Genomic DNA, 14,962 nt, shown 5'->3' on the forward strand with positions numbered 1-14,962 from the left:
AGAGATTTGTAGATCTCAAGAAAATTTGGATGTCCCTCTTAATTGGGCTAGAGAACTCTAAATACTATTTTTTGCTTTTATTTTTAGTATTTTTTATTTGTATTTCATATGTTCATATAGTAATATATATTTATATAATAAATATGTAATATGTAAATAATACATCTATATGTAAATATAAAGTATATTTAGTGTATTAGTATATATTATATGTATTCAGTATAAATTTGCTTTTATGATTTATTACTTTCAGATACACAGAGAGATTATTACCCACTATTTTGATGTGTGTGGTTTTTGTTTTTGTTTTTGTGTTTTGCTCTTTGTAGAGGCAGTCTCCATGACAGATCTTTCAGTGTATCATCATAAAAAGGTTTTGTTGACTGTTTCAGATAAGTCATGAGAGTAGTCAGGAGAAGATAAAGGAGATTTCATGTTCATAAAATTGCAGGAAACAATAGTTAACACCTCTATTCAGGGATAGGTCAGAGGAAAAAATTGTCTTTGAAACTTTTTTTCAATTGTGTTTTCTGTAACCGGTGGAACATAACTAATTAATTCAGAATCATGACAAGAGCAGTACAAGGATTAACTACACGAGCTGGCTAAAATGTCCACATGTATTTGATTTGATTAGATTTGTTTAATCTTCAATAATATCATGTAATTGACCTCAGCAGGTGTGAGCTCATCTAGAGAATAAGGCTTATTTATTCAGACTTGAGATAAAATTATGAAACACGTTTCACAACGTCATATAAGATCTTCATCTTTTCATTCAAAGACCAGCATGATTTTGGAGTGCCACTGCAAAGACTCTAAAGAGACTATCACTTCTATATTGTAATTCTGGAACAAATCTGTGAGATTGGGTTTTTTAGGAAGATGATCTTTCAGATTCAGTAAGATCTTAATTTTGAAACTGACTTTTCCAGCATTAGATAAAACACAGGAGGAAGTAATCCTGTGTCAGTTTGTTACTTGGAAAATGCATAAAAAGGTTTATGGGTGTTGGGAAACAGTACACTTTGTTTTCATTTATTTGCAAAGAGAAATACAAAGTAATAACAGGTTTGGAAAATTGTAAAGAAGTTGGTTAACTAATCTGTTTTTGTATTATCAAAATGATAATACATTGAATGGGAAAATAGGCAGAGTTGAACAAAACCTTTATGTATTTCATTTACATTAGGATTATTTTATAAGCCACGTGTCTACATGTAGTCCAGATGAATGTCATTTTAAACAATTTTTGGGTAACAACTTAAAAAGTTTTGTCTTTTCATTGAAATCGTGCCCGATTCTGGAAGATGGTCTGGCTCCTCCTTATTAAGGAAGAAAGAAATGCTTTAAGATAGGTTAAAAGAGCTTTTGATTAGTCTTTATGCCATGGTAAAGGAAATGAAATTAATAAAATCTGGGACATTAGGTTTAAAAGCATAAAAATTTGTATGATGTAGTTTCAGATTCACTTGTCTTACAGCTTATCCATTTTGGATTCATTGCATATGAAAAAAATATCTGAAGCTGTTTAACTGGATTATTTAGTGCAAATGATCAAAGAAGCTTTAATTTCTGCTTTCCATTAAGGACTTTTCTGTGCTGATTGTGCCATAATCTGTATATGCCCACATGTATTTCATTTAAGTGAATCATGGACTTTGTATATTTAATCTTTCCAGAACTCTTGCTAAGTTAATCTTGAGTTCTTCATAAAGGTCACAATTTCTGTAAGATGAACCTATAATAATAAAAGTTTGAAAACTCATTGGTGCACTTTAGAATGTTATGTAAATGGGAAATACACTTTTTAAAATGCTGGTTATTCTGTCATATTCGCTCCCCTTTAATTTTAGCATCTTTGTTTGTACTGGATACTTTTATTATTTATGGGAATGCTTGCCTTCTAGAGGAAAACTCTGTATGTGCTGAAAGGAAACTAAGGAGGTTTGGCTCTTTTACTCCATTATTGCAATTAAGAATTTAGCATCATCAGTGCCAAAGGACAAAAGTGGTTCATTTGCCCTAGGGGGACAGGACAGTGATAAGATGATTTTTCGTCAAGGATCATTGGGTCGTAATTAAGTTACATTCATGGCTATTGCTTTTTGAAGGATGATTGGTAAATGACAGGCTTCATGTGCTTCGTACGGACAGTGTTCAGTAAGGTTTTTTCTGCCTCTGTCAGAAAATCCTGTTGAGCCTGATAATGTAAACGTGGCATTTTATTCTGAACAAAAGAGCAGGGAAATGAGCTATCTTGTCTAATCATTCAGTTGTTTAACACCGACTTCCAGTTTAGACTCAATTGGCTGGAAAGCTCTTGACATGTGAAGTTAGTGCTGTTCGGAACGCATGTTTGAGTAAATTTTAAAGTAAGTGACAGCTAAATTGTACCTAGGGAAATTACAAAGCCTTCAACACAGTTAATTTTTTGGGGAGGATTAGTTGTAATTGCAACACCAGTCTCCTTGAAGATTCCTCATTTATAGATGATGAACAGAAAAAAAACATTGAGCTCTTTCAAAGGCTGGGTCGCTTAACAGAATAATTTTTACGAGGACGATGGTTTCTCTTGAATTGATTTCTTTCCACACTGAACAACGCTTCAGGTTTATGGAATAGTTTGTTTTTAGAGTGTTGAAGTGGGTTTTTTTTCTTTTTTTAAACTTTTTTCTCCCCCAGACTCCCCTTTTCTCTAGTGATTTCCGATTTTGAGAGCTTTTCAGTCAGTAAGCCCTTTAGGTAAATTGCCACTTCACGAACACTTTATGCATAATGTCAAAGCACTTTATTCCAATTAAAAATCAATATTTGTCCCTTTTTTGTTGTTTAAATTAAGTGTACTCTCTGGGTTGGAAAGTTATTTACGCTAAGTAAGGAGATTAAGTTTGAGGGTACTGATAGGTGAATAGATCATTGTTACTATTCTAGCAACACGAGATTGTAGGAGATGCATTTGTGATTTTTACAGTAATGTATAGTGAGGAATTTGACTTAAGAGTGCCTTGTTTCCTAGTATCTTTGGGAAGGTATTTTTGTGATCGGTGGATGCCTCATATGAATGTATGTCCAGTGTGTGTTCATCTGTCAGTGACATTATAACATACTTTAATTCCATAATAATGACTGAAACAAAAGGTGACAACAGATTTGCTCTCTGAGCTTCCAGGTTGCCATTTTGGATATTTCTCCATGTAATAATGGAAAATTACAGTTTGTAGTAGTTTTATGTTCGGTCGTCTTCCTTTAAAAAGTAAATTAGAGGGACGCCTCCTGGGTGGCTCAGTCGGTTAAGGGTACGACTTCAGCTCAGGTCATGATCTCACGGTTCATGAGTTCGAGCCCCGCATCAGGCTCTGTGCTGACAGCTAGCTCAGCGCCTGGAGCCTGTCTTTGGATTCTGTGTCTCCCTCTCTCTCTGACCCTCCCCTGCTCACGCTGTCTCTATCTCTCTGCCAAAAATAAATAAAACATTTTTTGAAAAAAGTAAATTAGAGGTTCTAGAGTGAATTCTAATATGGGCTGGGTCCATTCACATTGATAAATAAAACTCTCTTTTAAATGTTCAAATTACTTACTGGACTCAGCCTATCTTAGATACTTGTTCTTAAAATGTAGAATTATAGAATATTTCTTTCTTCTGCCTTATTTCATAAACTCACAGAATTTGGTAAACCTTATAATTTGTATCAATGAAAAAAAGTTTTTAAATGATTGCTTATTGATAGTATTCATTAATGAAAATTGCTTTATGTACTTCATTGAAATATTTTGGGGGAGAGTCTAGTCATTGAAAAAAGTCATAGCTACGGTGTTTTTTTTCCTTTTTTTTTTTTTTGTTATTTAATTTGAGAGAGAAAGCCTGAGTGGGGGAGGGACAGAGAGAGAGGGAAACGGAGAATCCCAAGCAGGCTTCACACTCTCAGCATGGAGCCTAACATGGGGCGTGAAGCCACAAAGTGAGATCATGACCTGAGCCGAAGAAGACAGAACCTTAACAGACTGAGCCACCCAGGCTCCACTCCTGTTTTTTTTTTTTTTTGTTGTTGTTGTTTTGTTTTGTTTTGTTTTGTTTTTAGAGATACCAATATGTTATAGAGTTGGTTTTCTCAGCATTATTTGAGGTTTGTGACAGTGGTGGCTAAATTTTTATCAGGAATGGGCTGTTAAAAATTTGTGACACGATTGTATATAAAGCTTTCAGAGTTATGAACATATGCTGAAGTAAACATAGAATCAGCAGTTTTGGATCCAGAATTAATGTTATCAACAAGATTTCTTCGAAACATTATTGTTATTTTAGAGTAGGGTTTTAAATCTGTTCTGGGGTTTAAAGTGTATAAAGGAGATCACAGAATCATGAGATCACGGAACCTAGAAGCACACTGATAAAGTGCTGTTCCACATCTTGGGTATAAAGAAGTGCCACCTTTTTTCCTTTTCATGTTTTGCTGTTCTTACTGATTTCATTTTGCTTAATAAAAGTGGTACTTTCACGTGATGATTTTCTCTGCTGATGTGAAACATTTGAGTTGATGAATCTAGTAAGCTCAAATTCATAGAACCTCACATTAGAGAATTCGAACTGAGAGGGAACCGATAGGTCCTTGAGTTCAGCCATTGTGATAATCCACCTTTCATCACCACTTCTGGGAATCTGTCCCATGGCAACAGCCAAAGCTGCATGCAGTACTTATCAAGTGGGATTGAAATTCATAAGTCCTATGAATAGACACCTATTTGTGTGGATGTTAGAGACTTTTTCATGTATTTCATTTTCATCACCCAAGTTTTTAAGCTTTGATAGGAAAGATTAATGATGACCTCATATCTATCCTATGAAAGATGGACATTTTTATCTCTTTTTAAGATGACATGATCCATGGCACCTGGGTGGCTCAGTCGGTTAAGCGTCTGACTTCAGCTCAGGTCTTGATCTCATGGTTCGTGGCTTCGAGCCCTGCGTCTGGCTCTGTGCTAACAGCTAGCTCAGAGCCTGGAGCCTGCTTCGGATTCTGTGTCTCCCTCTCTCTCTGAGACCCTCCCCTGCTCATGCTGTCTCTCTCTCAAATATAAATAAAAAACAAACAAAAAAAAGATGACATGATCCAACCACAAGTCAGAATGTAGATGTTAGAGATTGTAAAGAGCCAACTAGTGATTAGTTCATTCCTTCACTCACACAAACTCTCTCTTTCTCTCTTTTTCTCTCTCCCACCCCTCTCCCCCCTCTCTCACACACACACACAGGTCATTACATTAGTTCATTTTTTTTTTTTTACATGTTTTATTTATTTCTGAGAGAGACAGCATGAGCAAAGGAGGGTCAGAGAGGGGGAGATAGGATCTGAAGCAGGCTCTAGGCTCTGAGCTGACAGCACAGAGCCCAACATGGGGTTCGAACTCACTGTGAGATCGTGACCTGAGCCAAAGTCAGACGCTTAACTGACTGAGCCACCCAGGCTCCCCTACGTTAGTTCATTTCTGTCATGAGTACACTTTTTAGGAAATGTTTCATCAGAGATTTCTAATTCATTTTGTTGGCAACCTGAGAACAGTAACAGTGGTACTTAAAACTACTAACAAATATATGAATTATTTCCAATTTGCTATTCTTGTCTTTTCTGTAGTTGTTCTAAGCATATATAATCTTCAGAAGCATGTATTTGGAGACCAAGGACTATTAACATGTCTCTTTGATTGACAGAACAATTATTCATTCATTTATTGATAGCTTTGACCTAATGTAGAGGAAATACAATTGAGACATACTATTCTAGTTTGGGAGTTGATCTGAAAAAGCAGATCATACTGCTTAAAAAAAAAAAATCAGTATGTGTGAGTTTTCCTCTTGAAAATATTTTAGAGGTTTTCCATCAGATGGAATTGTAGAAAGCTAGTAACTGAACTTGTGTCTGAAGCAAGGAGAAATACTGATTATATAAAGGTTTATATCATATGTGGTAGCTACTGTAGCGTTTCTCTTGTATGACAGTAATCTAGCCTGCAACATCTACTTGCGGTTTTGAAATTAACCTGTAATTTAGTCTTCACCCCAAATGACAAAAATTCAAATGACTCTGTGGGGTGCCAGAAGATGCACTGTAAACAGGGCTCAGGAAGGGGAGAAGGTAGAGCTCCGTCAGGATCGGCTCGTTTTCACTGTGTCAGTATTATTGCAATAAAATTAACACTTCTTTGTGGTATTTTCCTTTCAGTACAGCTTAAAATCTTAATCTAGATAAAATAGTAATTCAAGCTCGGGCAACAGAACATTTGTATAATGGACCAAAATGTTAGGGCTTCAACAGAAATTTTTAAAATGCTTTTCTTCCTTTTGAAAACTGTTGCATGTGTGAGAGAAAGGTGTTTTCTCCACAGAGCTTGTAAGGAACTGTCACTAACTGTGCCTGTCTGTCTATATTTCATACATTCTCTTCAAAACTCTTTAATTTCCTCTTCCAAATTGCACCACCCTATTAGGTTAAACAAACAGCAGTGCTTTTAATAAAACATAATGTGTAAAGTAGTCAACTGAAAGTGGGAAGTCCAGGGACCCGAAGGCACTTCTTTCCTCTGTTGACCTAGTAGCCTTAGGCTAATCATTCCATCTCTACATGCCTTAATTTCCTCATCTATTTGAAAATAAAGAAGGATGGCATGTAGAATTGGATCACAGAGTTCCTACAGGTTTTTTAAGGTCTTACACATTTCTCACACTGTCATTTTCCTTTTAAAGGAGAAAGTAGTTTTTGAGGACTCAAAAGGATGTATTTCACACTTATTTAAGAAACTCTGACTTGGGGTGCTTGGGTGACTCAGTCAGTTACGCGGCAAATTTTGGCTCAGGTCATGATCTCACTCACAGCTTGTGAGTTCAGGCCCCACGTAGACTCTGTGCTGACAGCTCAGAGCCTGGAACCGCCTCGGATTCTGTGTCTTCACCTCTCACTGTCTCTCCTCCCCCACTCATACTTTGTGTGTGTGTGTGTGCCTCTCTCTCTCTTTCTCTCAAAAATAAACATTAAAAAAATTAAACTCTGACTTAAAGGAAAAATCTTTTTATTACCATGGAAAAGAAGAAGCCCTAACTTTACAATTACAAATTTTTTTTTTTTTTTGGTTGTTGTTTGTTTTTTAATCTCTATGCCCACTGTGGGTCTCGAACTCACAACTCTTTGATCAAGAGTTGCATGCTCCACTGATTGAGCCAGTCAAGTACTCCTGGAAGTAATTGTTAAAAGCGTGTCCTCTAATGAGAAATTTTTTCAGAGTTCTCCTAGAATTCACTGATCTTAAGAGTGTCCTAGTTTTTACCCACAATAAGTTTCTGTATTATGAGTCCTGAAGTTATTTTCTCCCTGTCTGGAGAGGTGGCAGTATGAAAAATAGGATGATAAAGTTGAAAGTACTCAAGGGGCGCCTGACTGGCTCATTCAGAGATGTGTGCAACTCTTGATCTTAGGGTTATGGGTTTGAGCCCCATGTGGAATGTAGAAATTACTTAAAAAGAAAAAGAAAGTACTCAAAAGTTCCTTGGTAGTTATTGCTGGACATTTCATAAAGTTTCCCACATCTAGAATTACTGAGGGCCATGAACATACATAAATAGTTGGAAAAAATATTTGATAGTCCTTATTTTTAGAAATAATGTATTCTTATAGCGTCTAAAATGGGAAATCAGGTTTTATTTGTAATAATCTCAGAGAATGCCTTCATTTATTTAGACTTTTTTTTTTTTTTTTTTTTTGAGAAGGAGGGAGGGAGTACACGTGCACTTGTGATAGAAAAAGAGAGAGAATCTAATCAGGTTCCACACCCAGCACAGAGCTCAGTGTGCGGCTTGATCTCACAACCCTGGGATCATAACCTGAGCCTAAATTGAGTTGGATGCTTAACTGACTGAGCCACCCAGGCTCCCCTATTTAGACCTTTTTTTTTTTTTTTTTAATATAATGTTTATTTTTGAGAGAGGACAGGCAGGAGGCAGAGAGAGGGGGACAGAGGATCTGAAGCTGGCTCTGTGCTGAGAGCTGTGAGCCTGATGTGAGGCTCGAGCTCATGAACGGCAAGAACATGACATCAGCCAAAATCAGACACTGGGAGCCACTCAGGTGTCTTTGAACTTATTTTTAAGAGTGCTGTTTAGCAAGCAAAATAATAAAACGTAAAGGAGGGACAATAGGGAGCTGCTCATGATGTCTATACTCTGAGCATTTCTTTATGCTACATAAGGATTGTTTTCTCTCTTTTTTTTCTTCCCATTTTGGCTTTATTGAGTAAAGCTCGTTATGTACATTTTGACTGGTCGTTGTACATCCAGATAAATTGTATTCATTGTTCATATTTTGATGCTTCCAAGGGATGATGTAAGATCCGCTCTTGAAATCACCATTGACTGCTATGAAAAGTATAAAGTCTTACCAAGGATTCACGATGTCTTATGTAAACTGATAGAGAAAGGCGAGACTGATCTAATTCAGAAAGGTGGGTCACTTCCCGTACCTTGATGTAGTTTTTTTGCCCCCTCTTGCTTATTTAATTTTAATGTGTTGCTGTGAAGAGAAAATTTAACAGGAGGGGAAGTATGTCCAGAGGAACTTTGTTGTGCTTCTAAATGAAAAAGGACGATACCGGGTAGATTTTCAGTGTTATAAATACCCCTGATTGTTTTAACTGTTCATTTTGCAAACTTGCCCCTCTGTAATTTTTTGCTCTCCATCTTGGCAATCTGCCTTTACGAGGAGGTTCCTACCCCCCCCCCCCCCCAGCTCTCGAAGCTAGTTTTAGGTACTCCCTGTCATAGTGTGTACTCTTAGATAAGGCATGTGACAGGAAATAAGTTGACACAGCATCAGTGTTGAAGTTATTCTAAATATTTGTTTTCAAGTTTTTTTTATATGTGTCCAGAACTTCAAGTGTTGTTTATATTTTTTCCTTCTGCTTTGTTTTTTTTCTTTCCCCTCTAGCAATGAACTTTGTGAGCCAGGAACAAGGTGAAATGACAATGCTGTATGATCTCTTTTTCGCCTTCCTACAAACAGGAAATTATAAAGAGGCCAAGAAGATCATTGAGGTATGATTTTTAACTACAGTATTCTAATTGGACACCTATTTAGACTCTGAATTGGAATATGTTTAAGAATTTTAACCTTTAATTACAGCTGTTCTGATTCACGTTAATATAATTCAATCCCAATAACAGGTTCGGGGGGGAGGGGTACTCGGCCAGCTTCTTTATTGTGTGTAATTACAGTTCAGAAAAGGCAGCCTGGTTGTATATTGAATTTGTTTCCTCACTTTGTTAAATTCACTGTTATGTATCAAAATGATATTTGCATATTAAATCTTGGATTGTGGAACAATTAAATTAAACTGGCATTCCTGGGTGTAAAGTTGCTAATCCTCTTTGCCAAGAAATTCTTTGTTCTTAAAAGCAGTGGAATTTAATTTGCTGCAGACCATGCTCAGATTTATTTGTAATGCTTGTCTACAAGTTAATCAGCCAAACAAGTGCTGTCTGCAACTGTTTGGCATTTAATTTAAAATTTCTTCTTCTTCTTTTTCTTTTTTAACTATGGTAAGCAGCTTATGGGAAATGGTAGGTGACAAACCTGGCCTATTTAGGATTAGTGTATTTTTATCTAGGCTTGATTGAAATTTTGCTTACTGAAATTGATAAGTCAAAGGGCAACTATAAAGTCTGTCCAAATTATGATTAATTTCACTATTGAACAGTTCTGTTTCCTCTACAAAAAACATTCCACAGAGGATAGACCCATTACCTTAAGAAAAATTATTTAACGTGAAATAAATAAAATAGACTTGAAAATGTACCAGTATGTCATGTTTCTGTCAGATCATACTTTGTCATTACTCCGTGTCTTTTTCCAAAAGTTCCCATGGATGGGACACAAAGGTGATGTTTGGCTTCCTCGTTTGTATATTGATGACTGCTTATCATGACATTGAAAATGTAGTTATATAACTCAGAAAATGTTTAGCGTCTCTTGATGATGAAAAGGGAAGACTGTGATATCGATTCAGAATATTCTTCCCAGTCTGTCTTACCAGACAGTCTGTCTTCCTGTCAGAGGGAAGTAGGATGTGCTGTCTTGGACAGGTGCTTCTGTAGCTCAAGTAGTCCATTTCAGTTTTGTAGAAAATAGTATAAATTCTTTCATTGCAAGTGCACAGTGTAAGTGAAAATGCGGGAAGCTCTTCAGATTCACCTCTTCAGAAGCCTTTTGAGTTCTTCTGCTCTGTACGCGTGGTATCAGGATTAGGGCACTGATCAGAGGAGAGATGAAACTCAGGTATTCAGATAATAGTGACGAGAGGCTCTACAGTAGGAAATCATGCTTGTCTCTTTATGGAATGAGCAGCACATTACAGGAAGAGCCAAAGGCATAAGAATGAGTTTGCCTTTGGCCATATACTTGCTAGTGTGGTAATGGAGAGTTTACTAAACCGTTTTAAGCTTCCTCGTCTGTAAAAGGGAATATAGTATCTTTCTTTAAGATTCAATCACCTAATGTATGTAAAGCAGCTTGTATGTTTCCTGGATTACGGTAGTAATCAATAATATTAATTCTCTTTGCCCCTCAAAAGTAGGGATTGTGTTATCTTCTTTACCCCTGCATAATTCACGATGTAATGCTCCGCATAAAGTTACATGTTGTCACATGAATAGGCAAGAGAAAACTGCCTCTTGATTACTTTAAAGCTTTGCCAACTGCCACATCATTGAGCGTAGTCATTTAGGAATGGCTGTCTACTGATGACCAGAACTTTCATAGTGGATGTGTACGGAATTGCTTAAAGGATAAAGAATGGCTCTCTGGAGCACCTGCGGCGTGTAGGGTAGGACAGGAGGTGCGTAACAGGAGACTAGACTGAAGCACAGTTTTAGTTTCTTTTTTTGACGGTTAGCTGGAATTGAATTAAAGTGGGAACTTATTTTTTCACTGTTGAAATTCAAAACCCAGAGGCACCTGGGTGGCTCAGTCACGATTTCATGGCTGGTGAGATTGAGCCCCGTGTCAGGTTCCACGCTGACAATAGGGAACCTGCTTAGGATTCTCTCTCTCCCTCTCTCTCTCTTGCCCTCCCCTGCTTGCGTTCTCCCTCCCTCCCTCCATTCTCTCTCTCTCTCTCTCTTTCTCAAAATAAACAACAACAACAACAACAAAAAATCAAGACCTGGAATTGTCTCTTGTAGTTTTCTAAGGATTATTGAAATATAAAAAATAATAAAAATTAATCAACTATGACTGTATCAGCATATGAAAGAATATTCTAAACAATGAGCCAAAATTTGGTATCATTTCCAAAAATGCAGTGGTGTCTTATCAATGGGTGTATTTGCCTGGGTTGAGATTCCAAACTTCATATTGTGAAGCTTCTTTGTATTTCAAGGACTGTGGGAGATCGGATAAACCAGTCTTGCAAATGTTCACATAAATGAAGACAGGAGAGACAGGATTCAGTGTAACAACAGCTTGTGTTGCTTTTTAAATGAACTGATGTATGTATATCATGTAGATTACATTTTAACATAGCCTTTATATTTTGTTTATACACATGGATTATTGCAGGAGATCGGGTTTATAGTTATTTTATTTTGTACTTTTCTGTGTTTTCTGAGTTTTCTATAGTGAGCATCCGTTTTCTTATCCTCAGAGAAAGTGTTCTCTTCCAAAAGAAAGAAAGAAGGTGAAAAGTAAATCAGACTAAGAACTAATGTGAAGCTCTTTGAATGTGAGATTAATATGTGAGGATAATTACTATATGAGACCGAGAAATGCTAACTGCTGTAAGAAAAGTATAATCGTTCTGAAAGTTCAAGGGTGGAACTTATTCCCAGCGACCAAAATTAGGCAAGGCTTTCTAGAGGAAGTAGAGTATGAGGTGGGGGCTGATGAATATAGTAGTACTTTCACATTTGAGAATTTGATGGGGCTGGGAAGGCTATTACTGGTATTAGAGGTAGAGCAAAGAAGTAGAAAGGGGGAAATCTCTAAATAGTTCTTTTTCCCCAGCTGTATTGCAATATAATTGACATATAACATTGTGTCAGTTTAAGGTGTACACTGTGTTGATTTGATTACTTGTATTTTTTAAGTTTATTTATTTAGTTGGAGAGAGAAAGTGAGGCAGAGAGAGAGAATCCAAAGCAGGCTCTGCACTGTCAGCACAGAGTCCGATGCAGGGCTCGAACTCATGAACTGTGAGATCATGACCTGAGCTGAAACCAAGAGTCAGACACTTAACCTGCTGAGCCACCCAGGCGCCTCTGATTGCTTATGTTTTACAAAACTACCGCAGTAATGTTACTTAGTGCCTTTTTTGTCTCACATAATTACTTTTTTTTTGTGGTGAGAACATTTTAGATTTATTCTCAGCAACTTTCAAATATATATATATATTTTTTTAATAACATTTTAAAAGTTTTATATGTTTAAATAATATCTACACCCAGCATGGGGCTCAAACTCATAACCCCGAGATCAAGAGTTGCACGCTCCTCAGGCTGAGCCAGCCAGGCACCCCTGCAATGTAGTATTGTTAACTGTAATCTTAGGTCCCCAGAACCTGTTCGTCTTATGGGGGAAATTTGTACCCTTTGACCAACGTCTCCCCATTTCCCCTGAGCCTCTGACAACCACTGTTCTAGGAGTTTGAGATTATACTGTATTGGTCTTTCTCTGCCTGACTTTACTTCGCTTAGCATAATGCCCTCCGGTCTGTCCTGTTTGACCAATTTCCCCTCCCTTCCTTCTTCTCTTCTTTTCTCCTTTCTTCCTTCCCTCCTGTCTCCTTCTTCCCTCTTTCCCTTTCTTCTTTATATCATTAACAAATAATTACTGATGACATTTTACAGTCTAGTCCTAAAGAAAGACCTTAAAAAATGAGTCTGTATAATGCAGTAATTGCTGTAGAAAGGACGTGTTTCAGACTTGATCTTTCTGAGGAAGTGACGTTTGGGATGAGAAGGAAACGATGAACTGGGAGCCAGCCACGTAGAGTGAAGGCAGAAACATTTCAGGTCCTGGAACTCCCTGTGTAAAGGCACTAAGGCAGGAAAGCGCTTCTGTCTTGTATCCTTGTGCTGTCTCTCTGGACTCTATCAGATAATACTCAAAGAGTGTCTGGTACATTATCAAACACTTTTTTTAAATATAAAGTTTATTTGTTTATTTTGAGAGAGAGAGAGCACAGGCAGGTGAGGGGCAGAGAGAAGGAGTGATAGAATCTCAGACAGGCTACGAGCCGTCAGCACAGAGCCTGATGTGGGGCTTGAAGTCAGGAACTGTGAGATCATGACCTGAAGGGAGATCAAGAGTCGGACGCTTAACTGACCGAGCCACCCAGGTGCTTTCTTTTCCCCTTAAATAAAGTTTATTTATTCTGAGAGAGAGCACAGGCAGGTGAGGGGCAGCGTTATCAAACACTTAATACATGTTAATTTTATTCCCTTCCTTCTGTGAGACATGCTACCCTGTGTTGAAGTCAGGCCTTTTGTGTCTCCCGCAGCCTCGTCCTCTGCAGGCTAACTGTCCCTGGCTCCTCTCAGTGTTCTTCTGGCATGTTCTGGAATGAAATTGGGGAAGGAAATGTTCACAAATTATCTTTACAAACTTATTTAATAATATCAGGTAAATATTTTGTGAACCGTATTCTGTGTTGCAGCAGCGATGATGATCAATCTGACACTTTTCCCCTGTGAATAGACTGAAACAAAATTTACTACGCTTGTTACTGTTTAAAACATGCCAAGTCTGAAGACACATTGTTAATCCCATTCCTCATTTAGTCCTCCCTGTGGTTTTCCTATACTTTTTTCAGTGCCTGTTTCTTTTATATATAATTGAAAGAAATCGAACCCTAGCTATACCCTCCATCACTGCTTCTGCATTTCCCTGTGTGGAATTAAGAACTCTTTTAAGCATTATTTTTAATGACTCCATCATTCCATTGTCTAAGTGAAGTAAAGTTTATTTGCCCATTTTTCTTTTGAGAAAAAATGTTTTATTAAAAGAAATCATCATAACTCACATCTTAAGCTATGGGTGTACAGGTATATTTGCTTTCCAGATTATTTACATAGGATCGTTTCTTAGAAGTAGGTGAATATTATTACCATTTAAGGCCCCTGATACACAAAGACAGAAATTTTGTTCTGTCTTTATTTTATGTATTTATTTAAAAACTTTTTTTTAATGTTTATCTTGGGGAAGGGGGCGGGCACAGAATCTGAAACAGGCTCCAGGCTCTGTGCAGGCTCTGAGCTGTCAGCACAGGGCCCGATGCAGGGCTCAAACCCATGGATTGTGAGATCATGACCGGAGTCAAAGTCTGCTGCTTAACTGACTGAGCCACCCAGGTGCTGGGTTCTGTCTTTATAGATGATACCTCTTTTATGGTTATCTTAGCAGAGATTTGGTCTAAAGCGCAGGCCTTATGATAAACTAGCATGGTATTTTATTTTTTTAAATCAGGTAATGCTGCTCTCATGGAATGAATTTGGAAGCTTTCTTTTCTCTTCTGTTTTTTTTTGTTTTGTTTTGTTTTTTTTTTTGAGTAATTTGAGAATAATAGGTGTTTATTCTTCCAGTGTTTGGTAGAATTTACCTGTGAAGCTATCCAGTCCTGGGAGTTCTTTGTTTACTGAATCAGTTTCTTGCCAGTAATTGATCTGCTCAAATTTTCTATTTCTTCCTGATTTGGTTTTGGAAGGTTTTATGTTTCTAGGAATTTGTCCACTTTTTTTCTTGATTGTCTAATTTGTTGGCATATAGTGTAATGGTATTTTCTCATTTAAGAAAGGACTTTATTATGGGGCGCCTGGGTGGCTCATTTAGTTAAACGTCTGACTCCTGGTTTCCGCTCAGGTCATGATCTCACGTGAGTTCGAGGCCAACAGTGCAGAGCCTGCTTGAGATTCTCTCCCTCTCTC

General features: G+C 37.3%; 1 protein-coding gene across 1 annotated transcript in view; it reads left to right on the forward strand.

Annotated features, from left to right (window-relative positions):
• Positions 1 to 14,962, forward strand: part of LRPPRC (leucine rich pentatricopeptide repeat containing) — a 109,882-nt gene that overhangs the window by 56,239 nt on the left and 38,681 nt on the right. Inside the window, exons 24-25 of the mRNA XM_039232411.1 lie at positions 8,366 to 8,490; positions 8,973 to 9,079. Coding sequence (XP_039088342.1) covers positions 8,366 to 8,490; positions 8,973 to 9,079 — 232 coding nt within the window. The remainder of the gene's footprint in view (positions 1 to 8,365; positions 8,491 to 8,972; positions 9,080 to 14,962) is intronic.

This window comes from Hyaena hyaena, unplaced genomic scaffold (assembly GCF_003009895.1).
Source record: "Hyaena hyaena isolate Hyena2069 unplaced genomic scaffold, ASM300989v1 scaffold_64, whole genome shotgun sequence".
In the NCBI taxonomy this organism is placed as follows: Eukaryota; Metazoa; Chordata; class Mammalia; order Carnivora; family Hyaenidae; genus Hyaena; species Hyaena hyaena.